At 47.2% G+C, this 20,626-nt stretch overlaps 2 protein-coding genes across 3 annotated transcripts in view; one reads left to right on the plus strand and one right to left on the minus strand.

Annotated features, from left to right (window-relative positions):
• Nucleotides 1-10,919, plus strand: Gusb (glucuronidase beta). Of its 2 annotated transcripts, XM_010624995.3 has the most exons (12): nt 1-369; nt 961-1,146; nt 1,325-1,506; nt 1,609-1,751; nt 2,240-2,427; nt 2,831-2,983; nt 3,331-3,509; nt 3,606-3,752; nt 4,757-4,841; nt 5,822-5,998; nt 8,768-8,903; nt 10,664-10,919. In XM_010624995.3, exons 1-12 carry the CDS (start codon nt 160-162, stop codon nt 10,816-10,818), a joined length of 1,941 nt encoding a protein of 646 aa, XP_010623297.1. In that variant the 5' UTR covers nt 1-159; the 3' UTR covers nt 10,819-10,919. The 2 variants fall into 2 exon arrangements, with proteins under 2 accessions (XP_010623297.1, XP_010623298.1); XM_010624996.3 differs by lacking the exons at nt 1-369; nt 1,325-1,506; nt 1,609-1,751 and having other exon boundaries at nt 1,080-1,146.
• A 1,262-nt stretch (nt 10,920-12,181) lies between these two features.
• Vkorc1l1 (vitamin K epoxide reductase complex subunit 1 like 1) overlaps nt 12,182-20,626 on the minus strand; it is a 68,616-nt gene continuing 60,171 nt past the window's right edge. Inside the window, exons 3-4 of the mRNA XM_010625074.3 lie at nt 20,422-20,531; nt 12,182-15,924 (exon numbers count right to left, since the gene is read on the minus strand). Coding sequence (XP_010623376.1) covers nt 15,698-15,924; nt 20,422-20,531 — 337 coding nt within the window. The 3' untranslated portion in view covers nt 12,182-15,697. The remainder of the gene's footprint in view (nt 15,925-20,421; nt 20,532-20,626) is intronic.

The following is a 20,626-nucleotide window of genomic DNA, read 5'->3' on the forward strand; positions in this document are numbered from 1 at the left end:
GAGCGAGAGTCTGACTTCTCAGGAGTCCTCAAATTCTGGCGCTCGCCCTCAAGCAAAATGGCGAGAGCGGCCTCCAGCACAGACACGTGACCAGCCCCGCGGCCCCGCCCCCGCGCGGTAGGTTCTTACGCGGCTGCTCGCTGCCTCGGCGCTGTAATCATGGCCTGGACGCCGGCTAGGGGCTGGGCAGTGCTCGGCCCACTGCTCTGGGGGTGCGCGCTGGCCCTGCAAGGCGGGATGCTGTACCCCCGCGAGAGCCCGTCTCGGGAGCGCAAGGAGCTCGACGGCCTCTGGAGCTTCCGCGCCGACTTCTCCGCCTCCCGGAGCCACGGCTTCGAGGAGCAGTGGTACCAGCGACCGCTGCGCGAGGTGCGGATCCCCGGAACCCCTCATCCTGCACCCCGGGGCTGCCCGCCGGGCGGAGGTTTCGATAACGGGTTCAGAGCCAGGCCCTTCGCGCGGATCGGGGGCGTCTTGGGCACCCCGCGAGGTCGCTCCGCATCGTGCCGCCTGCCTGGCTGATCCGGTCTTGCAGGAATCTCCTGTTTCAGCGCGGCCGCCCAGCGATCAGAGGAGGAGGAGGTGGAGAGGGGGCTGCTTGGCTTCAGGACAGACCGGCACTGTTGGCTCGGCCAGGACCACACTTCCTCTCTGTGCCTGCGGGCCATCTGCCTCTTAGTCAGGGTCTGGACTTCACTGCCTCGGACTGGGCGGTGGCCCTAGGTTCACCCTTGTCCTTGGGGATCTTAGCCCTGGTGCCATGTGCCCTGAGGAAGTGCTTCTGCGCTACTGCCACGGGCAGTCTTAGCGTTGGATCCTGATCAAGTTAGACAGCACGTGTTGTCAGTACAGGCAGCGCAGCAGCAGCGTCCCTCTGCTGTCAGGGCTTGTGCTAGGCGCCTGGGTTGCAGCTGTGAAGGGCAGTGGTCCCAGGCCTGAGCCCAGCTCTCCTTCCCCTAGTCGGGTCCCACCCTGGACATGCCCGTCCCTTCCAGCTTCAACGATGTGGGCCAAGATGGGCAGCTGCGAAGCTTCGTGGGCTGGGTGTGGTATGAGCGGGAAGTGATCCTGCCGGACCGATGGACCCAAGATCTGCGCACAAGAGTGGTTCTGAGGATTGGCAGTGCCCACTACTACGCCATCGTGGTCAGTGCAGGAGCAGCAGGCAGCGAGGGCCCATCATGGCTGCAGGGGCTCCCAGCTGTCACCTGACTGCCTGCCTTCTGGGGTGGTCCTGGGGGTCCCATGCTGGGCTGGGGACACTGCAGGGCCCCTCTCCTGCGCTGGGCCTGGCCTCTCCTCCCCATATCTCCTGTGTCCACAGTGGGTAAACGGGGTCCATGTGGCAGAGCACGAGGGCGGCCACCTCCCCTTTGAGGCTGACATCAGCAAGCTGGTCCAGACCGGGCCCCTGTCCTCCTGCCGTGTGACCATTGCCATCAACAACACCCTCACCCCGCACACCCTGCCGCCGGGGACCATCCTCTACAAGACCGACACCAACAAGTGAGCAGCACCTCCTCCCCAGACAGGGCCAGGGAGGCAGAACCCAGGCCCCAGGGCTGTCAGGGAGACCAAGGACCTCTGGCCACTGTCCTTTCATGCTAGGTATCCCAAGGGTTACTTTGTCCAGGACATAAACTTTGACTTCTTCAACTACGCGGGACTGCACCGGCCCGTGCTCCTCTACACCACACCTACCGCTTACATCGATGACATCACAGTCACCACCAACGTGGATCAGGACACTGGTGAGGCCTGCTGGCAGGAAGTGTCCTCAGCCAGACCCAGAGAGGCTCTGATCCCTGTTTGGAAGTCCCCTGAGAAAGGAAAAACACCCTCTCGGCGTGTTGTGGCCCTTGCAGGCTTCCATCCATTGAGGAGCTAACCCCAGGTGGTTGGAGCCTGTGGGGCCTCACTGTGAGGAAGTGGGGCCCAGGGGGAAGTGGGGTCTTTCCCGCCTGAACACCACAGCTCTTGCTTCATCTCCCCTCACTGCACACTGAGCTCAAGAAATAGCCCACCCTGGGCTGCTTCCCAATTTAGTAAGTCCCTGTCTCAAAAGAAAACATTTTAAAAAGGGCTGGGGACGAAGCTCTGTGCAAAGGCCCTGGGTTCCATCCCCAATGCTGGAAAGTAACGAAGAAACAAACAAACAAGCATTGGTCTGCCAGGGTTGTGGGGCCTAAGGGTGACCCAGGTCACATCCCTCCCTCAGCACTGATCCCGTTTCCTGTAGGGCTGGTGAATTACCAGATTGTCATCCAGGGCAGCGAACACTTCGAGCTGCAAGTGCGACTTCTGGATGCGGAAGGCAACGTTGTAGCTCAGGGGACAGGAGACCAGGGCCAGCTGCAGGTGCCCGCTGCCCACCTCTGGTGGCCGTACCTGATGCACGAGGACCCTGCCTACCTATACTCATTGGAGGTAACAGACTCAGGCCTGGGGCTGAGGGAGGCCTTTTGTCCCCATCTGGTGGCCCAGGATGGGGTTGGAGGCATACAGGGTTCCCAGAGTTTTGTTTCCCACCCTCCGTGCGGAGGCCCAGCTTTGAGCAGCACACCTGGGGGACAGCGCTAGGGACTGTGATTTCTGTGTCTCCTCTTGCAGCCCCAAAGGTGGGCTGCCATGGTCTCACAGGGGTCCTCAGCTGGCTGTGGTGTCAGGTGCCTGTAGGGAACCTCGCTTAAGAGGCAGGAGGAGCCTAGAAGTTTGAGGCCAGGCTGGGCAATATAGCGAGACCTCACCTGAAAAAGCTAAAAAGGGGCTCCTTCCTGGTTGGGGGTTACCTGGGGGATCAGGCCTATTTCTGGGGCTCTGGCTCTCACAGGTGAGGATGACTGCACAGACGGCCATGGGGCCCACAGCCGACTTCTACACGCTCCCCATCGGGATTCGCACTGTGGCCGTCACGGAAAGTCAGTTCCTCATCAACGGGAAGCCATTCTATTTCCACGGTGTCAACAAGCACGAGGATTTGGATGTGAGCTGGGGCTCCTGTGCTCCTGCGTGGGATGTTCCTGGTCCTTTTCATTTCCTTCCACCTTCCCCTTGTGCCTGAAGCCATCGAGTACAGCTTGGCACATTGGAGCCAACTGCTGCCAACAGTAAGCCTGGTGTGGCTGCACATAGCTATAATCCCAGTGCTCTGGGAGACTGAGGCAGGATCAGAATGTTAAGCTCAGCCCGGGCAACTTAGTGACTTAGTGAGACCTTGTCTCAAAATAATTTAAAAAGGCTCCGGACAAAGGCCCTGGGTTCAATCTCCTCCGGCAGAGGTGCAGCTTCCGCAGGGGTGGGCGGGGCTCCTCACTCTGCTCTGTGCCCTAGATCCGAGGCAGGGGCTTTGACTGGGCGCTGCTGATGAAGGACTTCAACCTGCTCCGCTGGCTTGGGGCCAACTCCTTCCGCACCAGCCACTACCCCTACGCAGAGGAAGTGATGCAGCTGTGTGACCGCTACGGGATCGTGGTCATCGACGAGTGTCCCGGGGTGGGCATCGTGCTGGTGTGAGTGCCCACTGTCCATGCTGCCCGGGCTGGGGCCGGACGGTGACAGCGGGTGGTGACCGGCTCTCTCCCTCTGCCCCGCCTGCCTGCCTGCAGTGAGAGCTACAGCAACCGGTCCCTACAGCACCACCTACAGGTGATGGAGGAGATGGTGCGGCGGGACAAGAACCACCCGGCCGTGGTGATGTGGTCCGTGGCCAACGAGCCCACTTCCATCCTGCGACCCGCTGGGTCCTACTTCAAGTGAGTGGCAGCCAGGAGCCAGTAAAGGTGGCCCTTGCTGGAGCAGGTGTGGGAGTCAGGCAGTGGCCCCTGGCCCTAGGCCCGAGCTCTGCCCCTACCCTGACTGAGAGGGGGAACAAACACCCACCAGGTGGGGAGTTCACCTGGGTGAGGTCCTGCCTGTCCTGTTCACACCTGTCTGAATCCAGAGTTAACCTGCACATGAGTCTAAGTTTGTATTTTAAAAAAAAATAGGGACAGCAGGACAGAGTGGCACGGGCCTGACAACCCAGCATGCTGGGAGGCTGAGGCAGGCGGGAACACAAGTTGGAGCAGAGTCTGGGCAATTCAGAGACCCATTCTCAAAATAAAAAGGGCTGGGCATGCAGCTCAGCGGGAAGGGTGTAGGTTCAATCCTGTACTGCTTCACCTCCCAAAACCCCAGTGAATGGGGGTCCTGCGCTGTGAGGCCTTGGCTAGTTCTCCAGGTCACGCACTGAGCCCAGGCTGACTCCTCCTGTCAGAGCCTCCCTCCTCCCTCAGTCTGCCCTTCCTTGCAGGCTGACTGCTTTAAACTGTCCTCTTGCATCCCACAGGGCCTGCTGTGGCCCCCCATAATTCTGCTGCCAGTTTCCCCAGACTGTGCCATCACTTGTGCCATCTCTGCCCCCTGCAGCTGTGGACTGAGCTTGCTGTCCTCTCCCAGACACCAGCAGAGCTCAGCCTGCCCGGCAATGGGAAGGTTTATGTTCATATCCCATCCTGCCCCACACCCCATCCTTCTCAGCCCTACAAGCTTTTTCAGCCATTTAGGACTCAGGTTTTTCCTCTCTTTTGAGACAGGATCTTGCTAAGTTGCTAAATTACCTGGTCTGGGCTCCAACTCGGGATCTTCCTGCCTCAGCCTCCAAAGTGCTAGGATTAAAGCTACTCGGCAGACAGGAGAGCAGGTTTTGGGGGAGGCTGGGAGGGAAGGGACAGTCCTGCACACTGATGGAGCTGTGTCTTCTGCCCGCTGTGGACAGGACGGTGATCACCCACACCAAGGCCTTGGACCCCTCCCGGCCGGTGACCTTTGTGACTAACTCCAACTATGAAGAAGACCTGGGGGTGAGCTGGGGTCCCACCACCTCTCCTGTCCCCTCCTTGGCCTGTCCTTCAGTCCTGCCGGTGCGATCTGGGAGGACGCCTAGCCGTATCCTGTCCACAGTGCTCTTTGGGTGGGGACAGCAGCCAGCAGGTGGCTTCCCGATCCAGGGAGGCTGGAGCAGTGAGGACTATTGTCAATTCGCGCTCAATATATGCACCTCAATTTAGTAAGCTCCGAAAGTGCCGGAGGGTTAAGGGCACGTGGAGTTGATCTGCTCAGAGCTTCTGAAGTGTGATGATCACCAGAATCCTGGAGTCAACTCCCCAGTGACTCCAGCCACCAAGCAGATGAGGGGGCACAGCTGGCTGCGCCCGCGCCCCCGGGAACTCTGAGGGGCTGATCTGAAGCCGTAAACAGCAGCAAGAAAATACTCTTCAGCTGGGAACTGAAGGGAAGTAGTGAAGAAGCAGTGTGTCAGGAAGAGAAACAGCCTAGTGAGAATGGATGAGAAACCAGCACAAAAGCAAACTGAAAGCCAGGCACTCTGGGAGACGGAGGCAGGAGGCTCAGGAGGACTGAGGAAAAAGTGGTGAAGCCAGCATTTTAGCCTTAACAGGGATGGAGAGAGCCTGTGGAATACCCCGATGAAGCACAGGGGCCGGGTGGGAACCATGCTGTGGTACAAGGTGGCCTGCAGGGCTCGCCTGGCCTGTGAGCCACGAACCTCCTCAGCTTTCTTCTCCCTGCATCTCTCTGCCACCAGCCCAGAAAGGGGCTGTGGTCACCCGGAAAGACATGGGTCCCAGCGCAGGCTCTGGAGAGGAGTCTTCTGTGTATGCGCGGGGGTGCTGGAGACTGAACCTGTGGTTTCTGCACCCAGCCCTTGGACCCAAGTCATTTCCTCATCCCCTTCTTACCTTCTCTGCCACCACCCGCCGGGACGTGGCTGCCCTAGAGCCCTCTTGGCCTCTGCCGGTACAGGCTTGTCACTCTTGCCCAGGTCCCGTACGTGGATGTGATCTGTGTGAACAGCTACTTCTCCTGGTACCACGACTACGGACACCTGGAGGTGATCGAGCTGCAGCTGCAGACGCAGTTCGAGAACTGGCACCGCACCTACCGGAAGCCCATCATCCAGAGCGAGTACGGGGCGGAGACCATTGCGGGGCTTCACCAGGTGAGTGGCCCCCGCGCCTTACTCACACCCTCGGCTCTCCAGTCCTCTGAGGGACCCTGACCTCCCTCCCGTGCCTGGGAGCCTCCTGCTGCCCCAGGGTCCAGCTGAGCTCCCCTGTTTGGTCTTTAGGTTTTATTTTATTTTTGTAGTACTGGATATTGAACCCGGGCCCTTTTTAAGTTTTAAATTATTTTGAGACAGGGTGTAAGTCACCAAATTCCCTGGGCTGGGCTCCAATTTGTGATCCTCCTGCCTCAGCCTCCCAGCATGCGGGGATTACTGGTGTGCGCCATGTCAGGCTCTCAACATTCTAAGGATTCCAACCTTGGCCGTCCCATCCCTGGTTTTTCCTGGTCCACAGTTGCAGCCTTGAACCCTATCAGGAAATCAGTGTCCTTGGCTACCTGTCCTCTCTCTCCAGCCACTGAACTCTTCCCACAGTGCACCTTGCCCCTCCTGCATCCCCTGGGAACACCCACCCAAGTACCAGGGTTGCCAGTGAACTGGCAGGTTCTGTGGGTGACCAGGTGGCAGCCGGGCCCTGGCTCACCTTGCGTCCTGCTCCACCACACTCCGGGCTGCAGGAGGGTCCGCACTGGGCAAGGGTTTAATCAGTTTTGTCCATTTCCTCACTAAAGACTGTGCTTTGTCTTGTGTGGGTTTTTTTTTTTCATGGGGTTTTTTGCTTTATCTTTTGCCATACCAAGGATTGACTGTGGGGTTTTTGCACTGAGCTACATCTCCAAACTTTTTTTTTTTTAATTTTTTAAATTTTGAGATAGGGTCTTGCTAAGTTGTTCAGGCTGGGCTCAGACTTGGTGTATTCCTGCTTTGGCCTCCCAAAGTGCAGGGATCTCAAGTGTGCACCACCACACCTGGCTTCATGTGGATTATCCAGCTATATATCATTGCTCTACCATGAGAGATCCTGGGTTTTCTGAATAATTTTCATCTCTACCTTCTCTGACATGTGTGGTATCAATGTCTCCTGAACCTAGCTGATGTGAAGATTTGTTGGTGGCTGCTGTATTATTTTAAAGGTTATTGGAGAGCTTGCGTTCTTAAGAAAAACAAGTCATTTTCATCAAACTTTTGATAATACAATATCTAATAGATATCTCTCATTTAACGACCTGTTTTAATCAATGTTTGGACTTGCAGCAACCTGCCTTTTTTTTGTATGGTCCTGCACATCTTGTATAGAGCCTCAGTGGCTTGTTTTGTGCAGTACACCTTGTTTATACTGTGCTGAAAGCTTTCCCAACTGTACTGCACAGTGCAGTCCTGTAGCTCTATGTTCTGTTTTACATCACAGTACTGCATGGAAGAGTCAGGCGGAGAAAAGCAGACATCAAGCTGGAGTTGCCTTTTCCCATGTTTTTTGCTCTGAATATTGCACATGCTATCTATAGTTCCTCATTTAGTGACCTGTCGCAGCAGCGGGACTCGGCTAGACATGAGGACTGTCTGTACCACATTGTCACGTTCACCTCGTTTGCCCAGAATGCCTCTTCTCTTGACTAATAAAGTAGGGGACACATCCATGGACATACGAGGTTGTGCCACCCCTTAGAAAGGTAGTTGACTGAATGTTTGAGAGACTGTCTCAAAGCATCTACATCTAAGTCAGTGCTATTTTGCCCTCTGTGGCGATGAACATGTCCCCTGTCTGCACTGTCCTGTGACAGTGACTAGCTTGGCCACGTGTGGCCACTGAGGACTTGGGGCACAATTGCAATAACTGACTCTTAGTCCAAAATTTAAAGTGACACGTGACTAGTAGCTTCTGTGTTCAGGCAGGCAGGTCCATCGTGAAAAGCAAGGAAATCTCCATCTGGCCCTGCCTCTGTTCCAACTCAGAACTGGATCAAAAGGCGCCTCCCCTGTGCAGTTATTGTATTTCCGGTGCAAATCATGGAGCATCGTAGTCCTCACTGGGAAGGAGGTGGAGCCAGCAGGGTTTTGTCCTCTGCCCCTGACTACAAGGTTGCCCTACTGGCTGTCCCCACGCCTCCGCGCTATCACTGTTCACACTGGCTGTGCTCTGCTGGTGCATCTGCCTGCTGCAGGGTAAAGCCCTGGATGGATCGCGTCCCTCGACTGTCATTTATCTCAGAGCCTGGTGGGGGGCAGATACGAGGTCACCTGTCCAATGAGTTCTGAGCTACACCACTTTGCAAATCATGCACTAGCAGCTACCTGAAGCCTGGGGCAAAGATGTATTTTTACTCAGTGTAGTTTTGCTTTAAGACTGGAGAGAGCTGGGTGTGGTGGCACACACCTGTAATCCCAGCACTCAGGAGGCTGAGGCAGGAGGATCACTGTGAGTTCGAGACCAGCCTGCTGGGCTACATAGTAAATTCTAGCTCTGTCTCAACTACATAGTGAGATCCTATCTCAAAAAACAAACAAACAAACAAACTGGAGAGAGATGGAGGATAAGATAAAGATGCATTGGGCTGGGGATTTAGCTCAGTGGTTCCGCTGCCTGCCTTGCAAGCTCAAGGACCTGAGTTTGATCTCTGGTACCAAAAAAAAGATGTATCAAACCAGGTTTATAAATGTTACTAAGTTTTTTTACAAGTACTTTTTTTTTTTACCATGGGTTACATACTCCTGTGGCTTTCTGTGCATGACCACAGCAAACCCCGCAGTTCCCACAGCCCACGGTGAGGACAGGTAGCTTAGTCATCAGCAAGTGATGTTGTTTTTATCTAACATTTACAGTCCTGCCAGTTTTGACTGCAGTTCTGTTTGTCTTGACCCCAGGACCCACCTCTGATGTTCAGTGAGGAGTACCAGAAGAGCCTGCTAGCACGGTATCACTCGGTTCTGGATGAAAAACGCAAAGAGTACGTGGTTGGAGAGCTCATCTGGAATTTTGCTGATTTCATGACTAACCAGAGTAAGTGGCAATTTGACCAAGGGATCGTGTACCGTTTAGGAGTTTTTCAGTTCTGGGCATCTGGCTGTAAGAATACTGCAAAATCAAAGTTTAGAAAATGGTGTAAACAGTGTAAGCTGCAAAGAATTTCCCAGGAAAAGTTGTGCTTGGTAACAGCAAAGCAGGGCCAGGGATTTAGCTCAGTGGTTCCGTCACCTGCTTCGCAAGCTTAAGGTCCTGAGTTCGATCCTTGGTACCAAACAGAAAGCAAAACAATCACGCTTCCCAAATAATTTTATGGCAAAAAGCAAATGGGAGCTGGGTGTGGTGGCTGGCACACACCTGTAACCCCACTGCTCAGGAAGCTGAGGCAAGGAAGATGGAGGAGAGGGCGGACTGGGTGACCTAGTGAGAACCTGTCTCCAGTGAATGCGTCACCTGTCCCGAGGCGCGAGTGGCTGGCTTGCCTAGGTTTGGCCTAGGTCTGTTTCACAAGAGGGTGAGGGGGACAGTGGGGCCTCAGACTGGACTTGAGAGATACCCGTTATCCAGAGTAGGGAACAGTGCCTGAGAAACACAAGACAGTGCAGTCTGTTGTTACTCACTGGAAAAAGCAGGCTCACTGAAAAACAGGTGAGTCCCAAAGCACCTGAATGTGGGAGTGTTCTAGTTTTCTCAAGTGGGGACAGTTAAGAGCCACTCCAGTTAAGTTCTAGCAGTGTTTCCTGCTTTCTCCACCTCTAGATTTCTAGCATTGTTTTATTTCTTCCTGGTGTTAGAAATTAAGCCCAAGGCCTTTGCACTGAGGTATATCCCCAGCCCTTTTATAATTTTGAGGCAGTCTCCCTAAATTGCCCAGGCGAGGCTTGAATTTGGGATTCTCCTGCCTCAGCCTCTCAGAGGGCTGGGATTACAGGCGTGCCCCACCACATCCGGCTTAAGACTTCTAGTTTCTTGACTTACCATTGAGGTAGGTCCCTGGAAACTTAGGATGACGGTTTTGGGGAGTGGAATGGGATATAGCATGGGAATTCCAGCATATTATTTTCAAGAGACAGGCCTATGAAAGGTTAAAGTGTTAATCACAAATTTGAATGGAAAGGGGATAAATGAACAACAAAAAGAGACTGGATGGGAGGAAGAAGAGAAAAGAATGAGGACAGGAACCTGTCCTCTGCTTAGCAAACAGAATTAAAAGTGTCTGGAAATACCTCAGGCAGCTCTGTGGCTGGGCACCCTGGCTTTGCACAGTGAGAGGCTAGGGTAACTGGCCCACCCCCATCACTAGGCAGCTGGGCACCCATATCTTCCCCCGCTCCCCCTCTCCTCTTCTTTTTTTATTTTTGTACCATGGATTGAACTCCGGATCTTGAGCTTTCCAGGCAGGCGGCAGAACCACTAAGCTAAATCCCCGTCCAGGGCACCCATTTCTTAAGCCTTATTTGCAACTAAAAGATAAATCCTTAAATTTTACCCCCTAGCAGACTGGAAATACCACCAAGAAAGTGATATTTACACACTTTAATGTGTAAGATATCAGTCACACCAGGAAGTGGTATTTAAATACATTAACATGTAAGGAACAGTCACCAGAACTGGGGGTGGTAGTGCAACATAGCAAACCTGTTTCAAAAACTAAGGGGTGGGTGCGGGAATATAGTTCACTGAGAAGCCCTGGGTTCAATCTCCGTGCCCTAAACTCCGAGAGGACACTTGTAGGCAGTGCCCAGGTTGGGCCATCAGTTGTCCGATGGGGTGACCACCTCCACCTTGTTTTTCAGCGCCGCAGCGAGTTGTAGGGAATAAAAAGGGGATCTTTACCCGCCAGCGGCAGCCCAAGAGCGCAGCGTTCCTGCTGCGGGAGCGGTACTGGCGCTTGGCCAACGAGACAAGGGCTCCCGCCACGGGGCACGATGTGTGCAAGGCCATCCGCTGACCACGAGGCCGAGGCCTGCTCGCTCCGGACATCTCGGGCTTGGGCCTTGCCACAGCGGGCTGGAAGCGGGGTTACAGTGACAATAAAGCTTTCCGGTGTGAGAACAGAGTTGGTGATGTGGCTGTCCCCGAGCCGGACACCTGGCTGTGCAGAAGAGCAAGACGCCGAGAGCACCGTCGCTGGGCAGGGCTCAGACTTGCAGATGCTGCCGGGGAGTGGGAGGGGGACAGAGGGCCAGGGGCCAGACTGGGAGAGGCGGCCTCTCCAACCTGTGCCCGCCTCGGCTGCTCCTGCCCGTGCCCTCTCCTCTCCCAGGCGCCGCTGGGCAGTGCGCCATCAGTCTCGCCTTGGGAAATGCAGCCTGCTTCTGTGTCTGATCCCTGTGGTCACAACTGATCCCGCCTTAGATCTTCCTTTCCAGGCTCCATAAAAGGAAAGATAATTTTGCCTAATCTTATTAGAAATCGTAAGACCTTTTTAAAATTTTTGGTACTGGGGGTCAAACTCGGGACCTTGCCCTTGTGAGGCAGGCGGTGGAACCACTGAGCTAAATCCCTGACCCCCATAAGACCATTTTTTAAGGCATGAGAACTGTCAGTTCAAATAGTTAGGAACCTTAGGGGAGCCCTATGTCGGGTTACCACTGAGCTCTTAAGTTCTTCAAAGTAATCAAGCATTGCGTTCAGTTTCATGTCAAAGAATAGGCCGGGTGTCGTGGTGCACTCATGTATTCCCAACACGGGGGAGGCTGAAGCAGGAGGATCACTGTGAGTTCAAGGCCAGCCTGGACTATACAGCAAGACCCTGTCTAAAAAAAAATCAAACATAAAAATTAATGACAATGATAGATATATAAAGCTCATTGGCAAATGTTGAAAATATTAAACGTAACAGAAACACACGTTTGACAAATTAAGATTAAGTCCCTATCACAGGCCCTAAAGTTCTAGCACAGGATACATTTGCTCTATTCCATGAAGTAGGGATTCCTCTATAGAAGACCGTAAGGAAGGAGTACTCCAGGTAAAGGAGAGCTGTGGGAAAACATCTGCCTAGAACATTGTGTGTAAGCAGTTGACACCTTCTACCACTCATCCTTAACCTCCACCATACTTTACAAACCCACGGGAACCCCACGAACTAGTCTCTGAGAAGTCTGTCTTCTCTAAGTCACACATGACCGAAAAGGAAAAGAATCACCCTTACCCTGCACAGATGATGTTACAGTATTCACATACGTTAAAGGTTCTTAGGGAATCTAAAGACTTCATTTCAGCTTTTTAAAAACTAAATACTGTAGTATAAGAATGATGGCAGAACAATTTCCACAGGTAACTTCTACATTTATTTTATACCAAAAAGTTATGTGCAACAAATAAACATTCTTACATATTTACATTTGTTTTTACCAGTTAGCAAAACGGTATCCTAAATCTCTGATAAAGAATATTTCTATCTATATTAAAGGGGAAATCTGCCCAGTGAATTCCATTTTAAATGAACATTTATTCAGGAGCTTAAAGCACTAATGATAAATATTTTTGATGGAACGTACTATACAGATCATACACCTAATATTTAGGCCATGCTCAATACAGTTTGATAACAAAACATTTCACCTTTTCTGGGCAAATTTTCCAAGAAGTGTTTAAAACCAAGTAGCTGGGACTCCTACCCTTACCCTTTTGTTTTACTGAAGGGTAGTTCTCACAGATTGGGATTCATAAGTGCTGCCCACAATGTCGCAGTAGAAACGTTTTGCCAATACTTGTGTGCTGGAGGACAACACAGGACAAAGGTTGTGTACTGGGTGTATTGTGTATTGGGTGCCCCAGACAGGAACTGGGAGAGACAGGCTCTTTGGGTTTGTCTAACACTGATTTTTCAGATGAGCCCACCTGTCAGTTCACTGACATCAGGCAGTGCAGCCAGCCCATCTAGTTACGAAGCAATTGCTCAAGATGTCTTTACACTTTTTAAAGGATAGTCTTTTGAGAATAATTATAAACGAAAACAAGCAAATAAAAGCCAACAAAGAGTTCTAGCAGGTTCAAAGATCCTTTGTACCAAATGAAAAATCTTTGTTTCTTTGTATGAAAACAGCTAATACTTTTAGTGTTCTTCAAAATTAATGAATTTTAGGAAAGGCTACATAGTTCAAATCAGAGTGACTCCTGACACACAGCTAGTTAAACCTGAGTTACTTCACTCTTATTGACACCAACTAGCTGCAATGAAAAACGGAAAGAAATCCTCCAAGCCACCTCGACTCCCTAGAATTTAGCATCTAGCCATAACTTCTCTTATTTCTTCAAATATTTATAACTTAATAAGAGGCTTGATTTGTTGTGAACCATTTCAGAGACATGAAGCACACGGTTACTACTAAAGCCAACTTTCCCCCAACCTGTTCAACAGTGGCTAGCAATGCTGCAGTATTTAAACACTGGGTCTGACATAATCCTAATAATCTTCAAGTTTTTTAACATAGGTGTTTCCCCCTCTTCGGGGTAAAACTGAAGGTGCAGGGGGAGCCTAAATTCCTCCAGGGCAAAGAGCAAATAGCAAGCAACAGGGTTTTCTGCTGTTTACTGAGATCTGGCGTTTCAGGAAATGCTGTTATTTCAGGCAGCACCTGTTCATCTCTCCGTGAGAAAAAGGGTATGAATTCTACTGGGTCACAGGAATGTGGCAAAAGTTTTTATATAACTGAAACAGTGGTTCCCCCAAGGCTTAGGAAAGCAAAGGAAAAATTTGAAGGGTCTGGCTGAACATTTGTACATAATTTTCTCATGTAAGAGTTGTAGATATTTGTAAGAATGCAACATCAAGACAAGCTTTAACTATACTCTGCTGATTAATACAAAATGCGATCAAAGAACATTTGAAATTGGGACATAAGGAACTTGTTTAGCCCAACTGTGAAATTTATAAAATCATAGAAGTCTCCACTGTTAAGCCATTTCCACTTGAGTTAGAAAAGAAAACCAGTCAACAGCCTTGGTAGAACAGGGTGCTCAGTTACAAGGGGACCTTACTGTACAGTTCTCAAACATGGGGACTTGTCTCTCCATATACACCAGACGTTCAGTGCTTTCTAGAGTTCTTTAAGTACTTCAGAACACAGGAACAGTACATACAGAGTAAGACAGGCATTGAAATATTCACATTCATGGGAAAACATAAGCCTCAATGAAATCTGAATTAAGCTATCTTTTAATAACTGGTTAAAACCCATTAAAAATTCATGACAATTCAGATTGTACACCTGCCTGGGGCCACAAGACTTACAATGTGTCAATTATATGATAGTTGGTTGTAAACTACTGAACAACTGCTGACTTCTTCAGGTTTTAGTTTACAGAGCAGAGCCTGTCTCCTCCCTTCAAAAAGAAGGCAGATAACGCACTCAAAAGTTACCAGTCTAATTGACTATTTTTAACATAGTGACTTAATTGGAAGCAAAATCACTGCTACCACTTCTTAGTCTAAGGAATCAAACGATCACACAGAACCTTTCTGGAGAGTGCGAGTTTTCTGCTTCATGGTAAGGAAGGAAGGACACTTCTGCCCAAGTTCAATACACAAAATATTTGGTTTGAGATTTAAGACAGAAGGCACTTTTAACATTCTGATAGAAGATGTTAACCATAGAAACATACTGTCACAATTTCATTTGGGTTTATTCAAATCACCCTGAAAAATTCTTACTGCCAGAAACAGCAGTGACATGTCTATGTTTCACCTTCGGATACCTCTACTGGTAGGACTTCTCCAGACTGAACAGACAGAGCAGCGTGTCAGCCCTATAGTTTACAGATCCAATATTTGATTCTAAAACAATTACTAACAATCCTTAGTGCAGAAAGAAACAATTAGGGAAAACACCGGCGGTACCAGAGAACAGTCCTACTTGGGCAACTGGGCTTATAATGGTTATTATCATAATACTGTTTGGCTGAGTGGCACCAATATCAAGGAACAATATATGCGCTGAAAATTCAACTAATTGTAAGAGCCTTTATCTAAAAATGCCATATTGATATTTCCAGTTTATCCCCCCAAAGAATATACGAGTTTTCCCAACTTCAGTGTCCTGAAGTTTTCAGATTCATTCTGTAAGGCTGCACTTGATCCAGTTTCATGACGACACAACTTGAGGTGGACGTTCAAAGATAGTTTCTTCCTTCAGAACCAGGAGATGAGAGGGAACCCACCCCCGTTATTGCTGCGGTCGATGCCGCACCCATGGCTGCCAGTACTTCTCACAAGACGCTCTGTATGGGCTATTTTCACTACTTCATCAGTCGGCGCCGAGCTGACGATTCCTCGTTGCTACGCTTCACCTAAACTGTACAGTAAGTTCTGCAGAGATGGATCCAATATTTCTACCTGTATGTACAATGTCCTATCAATGGATTCTAGTTGAATCTACATGTTTCAATCCATCAGCTAAGAACATATTACATATTGTAAACATGGCAATATTTAATAGTTATCTATTCTAAAATATTTTCATGTCATGATCACATTTGTTATACCTGAAATTGAATTTTTATACACATTAAAGAATTACTAGCAATGGTTGCTCACTGAGGAAAGGGGGCTAGGGCTACATTTTATTATTTCAGAAACACCTTCAAAGTAAAGTTAAAGCTTGTCTTTGATTGGCTTAGCGTATCCTTTTTTTGTGGCCATATTTAAAATGAAGATTGACACAGAAAATAGCAAGGGCCCCGTCTAATTTACAATATTTTTAAAAATCAGTTTACGATTCTTAGGGAAAGTGTCTGTTGTGAAAAATTAAAACCAAAACTGTTGCAAAATAAACTTAATGGAGAAAGGGATTTCAGACTGTCAGGAAGGGTTCGTCAGGTGGTCAGTCCTGCTTGGGCTGCAGCTGCCGCTTCCAGGCCTCGTTCAAGTAAACTAGTCGTTTGTAGTTGACAATGAGAAGAATGAAGTTCAGCACGTAGGTGCCGACACAGATGATGCAGAACTCCTTCAGCACAAAGTACAGAATGTAGGCCAGGTACAAAGACCCCACGACAGACACGATGGAGGATGTCATGAGGAGTAAAGCTGCAACTGCACTTGCTGTCATGCCTGCAAGAGAAAGAGACGCTTGGCTCAACTGGGCTCCGGCACCGGAGAGAACGTCTGAGCTAAAAACTAACAATCTGCGCTTTGCTGCAGTGTATGAATACTGATCTTACTGCAAAACTCAGAAACCGGAGAACAAAAACTACATACCTATTTTGTTAAGGTTATGCAGGTTGGCTTGGCAAATAGGACACTCTTTTACAGCGGCAATGCTTTTATCAATATCTTGCATGAAATGCTGCTTACTTCCTAAGCTAGCCGGTATTAAGGGTACAGATGGCTGGAATCTCAGAAGCACATTAAGCAATGAAACTGAGCGACGTGTCAACAGCCCCAGCCCTCCTAGCGGATAAAGCAGCGTGAGGACAACCGTCTTTCCATCCCAGTGGTGCACACCTGGTGGGACCCTCCCCCTGATCTTTTCACAAGCTCCCCATCTGTGAGAAGTAAAACTTGCTTTGCCTCTTTAGATCAAATTTATCAAAAATCCACACTGGGATGTCTGGGGATTTAGCTCAGTGGTTCCGCTGCCTGCCTCATAAGAGCAAGGGCCGGAGTTTGATCCCTGCTTCCAACCCCCACCCTCACGCCAAATCCACACTGGGAGCTGACTGTACCAACATGCTGCTAAGAACAGGGAAATCTTGATCAGTATCTTGGAACAGGCTAACCCCAGTGGGTAAGGGAAATACTGTTGGCCACTTGACCATATCTGGGTCAAAACAAACCTGATTAAGAAAAAACAGGCAGTTATGTGTGCTAAGCCAGAGCTCTCAAGACAACAAACTCAATTCTTGACTTTTCTCTTCACCTGTATTGTTTTGTAATCTCTTAAAGCCAATAATATAAGGAATATATGTATTTATTTTCAAAGATAGAGAAAAAGGCAGAGTACATTAAACCACGCTGCTATTCAAGAGCTAACAGTAACAGGAAAAAGTACGAGAAAGTGATACAGGTTAAAAGATGTCAGTGAAAGAGCATAAGTCCTGATGCCTGTGGGCCAAAAAGACGCCTATGGGCTGCAGCACAGCCACAAGGACTGAGCTTGCCCAGGGGGCTAGTGGGAACTAGATAACTGCACTTTAATAGGCTCAGGAGTAAGATGCTGTTGAATTACTTGTGCCAGCAATGACAAATCTGGCCAGACACCTCCTTTTGTCAATAAAGTTTTATTGAAACCCAGCCACTCTCATTTGTTTATATAATGTATGTGGCTGCTTTCACTAGAAAGGCAAGAGTTGAAAGGCTGCAGTGCCCAGCAAAGCCTAAAATTATTTCTTGTCTGACCACGTACAGGAAAAGTTTGCTGACTTTGCTTATGTTAAACATATAAAATTCCAAATATTAATGCTGTAACCTTAATTTATCTGAGAGTTTTAAAATGACATGATATGTTAATGGCATGTACTATGACTTTCACATGCCATTCTTTGGGCTGGGGGTGTAGCTCAGTGGTAGAACATGTGCCTGGCATGCATAAGGGCCCTGGGTTCCATCCCCAGTACTGAAAAAAATTTTTTAAATATTTTTTTCCTTTCTTTCTTCAATTATAAAACTGAGATATACTCAAGCCTACCTCCTCAGACTGTTGTGAGATTTAAATGAGCTGGGACAGAGCATGATTCAGTGAACTAGAATAAAGTACTGAAAAGGCACTGTAATCATTTTAAATATTACTGTAATGAAACTAGGTACTTGTGTTTTGGGGAAAGATTCCCAATAGCATATTAAATGTGCCATAACTATAAATAAATGATGATACACTTGTACAAGGGAGTATTTTCCAGCTGTGCAAAAAATATATATATATATATATATGGAGATAGTTAATGTACTGACATAGAAAGACCATTGAGACAGAAAAAGGGGGATGAAAGCAAACTGTGTAACAGAGTATGTACCATCTGCCTTAAATTTAGAAAAGGAGGAAAATTAAGATATGTTTGTATTTGCCTGTATATGCATTAGAAAATTCTAGAACAACAACATGAAGCTACCATCTGGAGTAAGGAGGAAATGTGGGCATAGTAAGTCAGTGTGGGATAGTCCTTTTACTGTACAGAATCTTATTTTGGAATTATGTGGCTATTATTTATGGAGGAATTAAACATGAAATAATCAATATCCATGAGGAAAACATAAGCTTTGCAATTTGGGAATAATCTTATCAACAATGAAGAATGCGTTTTACTCTAAAAGTTGAAAATTTTAGTTTATATAAGTACTGGAAAACACACATCTTTAAAAGCCTAAAAGTTAAAACAAAACAAAACAAAACAAAACAGCAGGAGCTGAATCTCGCACAGCTTAGAGGGAGGGAAGACGGCGTGCTCTGAACACTGTCACTGAGTCCAACGTGCTCCAATGGTAAAGACACACTGCAGAAGCACAGGAGTCCAAAAACACTTCAGAAAATGTGAATGGAAACACTACTTATCATTTAAAATAAGTAAACAGCAAGTAATTAAAGTAACATATTCATATTACAAATAGAAATTTGACAGTTTCACCTCTAGCTCCCCAAATTAATATTGTCCAAGGCTTTTCTTAGGCTCTTTCCTATTTAGAGAAATAAACTATTCCCTTGCATTTGGGTTTATACTTTACAGTTTTTATCAGAAACCCAACAATATAAGTATATTGAATTAAAAGTCAATCTGCCCATCCAACCCCCAGATCCTTTTCATATATATGCACACACATATAAATATATATTTACCCTGTATCTATTAACCCACAATTTGTTTTTCTCACTGAACAATGTCTTCATCTTTCTAGCATACATATAAAGACCTACTTTTCCTTTAATGGTTATACAGTATTTTCTAATATAGATGTGTCCTAATTTATTCAACCATTACCTAGTTCTAGGCTACTTCCATGTTTTTGCTATTTTGAACAGTAGTGCTATGAATATCCTTGTGTATACATATTTATGTTTCTGTAGGATAAATAACATACAGATACAGAACTGGAAAAACTTAGTAGGACTATTCAGGAAAATTCACATTCACAATTTGTCTCAAAAATGAATTTCAGGTAGAAGAATTAATTATATGTTGATGAATTAAAGTCACAGAAGAACTGACAGACAATGGAATAAAATATTAACAGCTAATATGCAAAGGCAAAAATAGACTGATTTACCTGTAAAAACATAAAAGCTTAATAAAAATTCACACAAAATGTAAGTATAAAGAATGGGTAAAATATTTGCAACAAATGAGAATGGATTAGGATCCCAATGACTAAAACAATACATGGAAATTAAAATGTAGTAGAATTAAAATAATGGCTACTAATATGTAACTATTAGAAATTTTATAGACTACATTTTAAAAATGAAGACTGGTTGCAAACACAAAGTCCTGAGTTTGATCCCCAGTATCAAAAAAGAAGACTGGATGAAGTTTCAGGATAACTAGACAACTAGGGAGAAAGCAATTTGGTAATGTTGATTAAAAATCCATAAAGAAGCCAGGTATGATAGTGCATCCCTATAATGCCAGCATTCTGGGAGGCTGAAGCAGGAGGATCACAAGTTAGAACTCAGCCTGGGCAACTCAGTAAGATTCTGTCTCAAAATAAAAAATAAAAAAGAGCTGGGGACGTAGCTCAGTGACAATGTCATGGCCTCAATCCCTGGTACCATCAAAGCAAAACAAAATAAAACATGTACACACAGGGCCAGGGAGTTAGTTCAGTGGTTCTGCTGCCCGCCTCGCAAGCGCAAGGTCCCGAGTTTGATCCCCAGTACCAAAAAAAACAAAACAAAACACATACACACACACATACACACACACTTCTATGCTTTTTGATTCAGTAACCTCCTGCCTGGAAATTTATTTTGTGAAAATAATTCTGAGAGGAAGGAGGAAGAGGAGGGTTGGCTTTAAGCAAAACTGATCACTGCAGCATTATCTATAAAATAAAAAATGTGAGTTATAGATGCCAACAGTAACAAAATACTTATGAAGACAATACCACATTAAAAATAAGAGCTCACATAATTGTATTTTAAAAAACAACACAGGGCTAAGAATGTAGCTCAGTAGGTCCTAGTTTTGATCACCAGTATTGTTTTAAAAAAAGGTAGAAGACAAAGGAAATAGTGGATATGTAAAGGTGGTGGAATTATGAATATGGTTTACTATTAATGTTTCCTTAATATATGATATTTTAAAATAGCTATAGAGTCTACAGTAAGAAAAAAAAGTTTGCAGAGATTATTTCGAGTAGCAGTTTCCTTGTTCGGACTGCCTTTCCTGGACATTATGAGGTGACACTATCCATGATTAAACATCAGCTGATACCAACTTCAACATTATCATCATAAAAATTTTAGTGCATCATGTTTTCACAACATAAAAATATGCTACAAACTAATGGTTCTAAATTAATTAACATGTCTGTATTTAATATACACTTTAGAGTAAAGTCACAAAGTACTCATGGAATATAACAAATTTATCTTTGTATTGCTAAATAAATACTTACCAAGTAATAATTGTAGTATATAAAATATAAGTCCAAAGACACTGTTTGGCTGGTTTAATACACCATCCTTTCCAAAAATGGAACCCAAAAGACCAAATCCTCGACCCCATCTGTAAAATAAGGAAAACCAGTAACCCTATATTTTAATGATTCCCTATTTTTAAAAATGTAAAATTATTTGAGAATGTTATCCAATTCTAAAGTC

This window comes from Fukomys damarensis, unplaced genomic scaffold (genome assembly GCF_012274545.1).
Source record: "Fukomys damarensis isolate Sample0158 unplaced genomic scaffold, DMR_v1.0_HiC HiC_scaffold_17, whole genome shotgun sequence".
In the NCBI taxonomy this organism is placed as follows: Eukaryota; Metazoa; Chordata; class Mammalia; order Rodentia; family Bathyergidae; genus Fukomys; species Fukomys damarensis.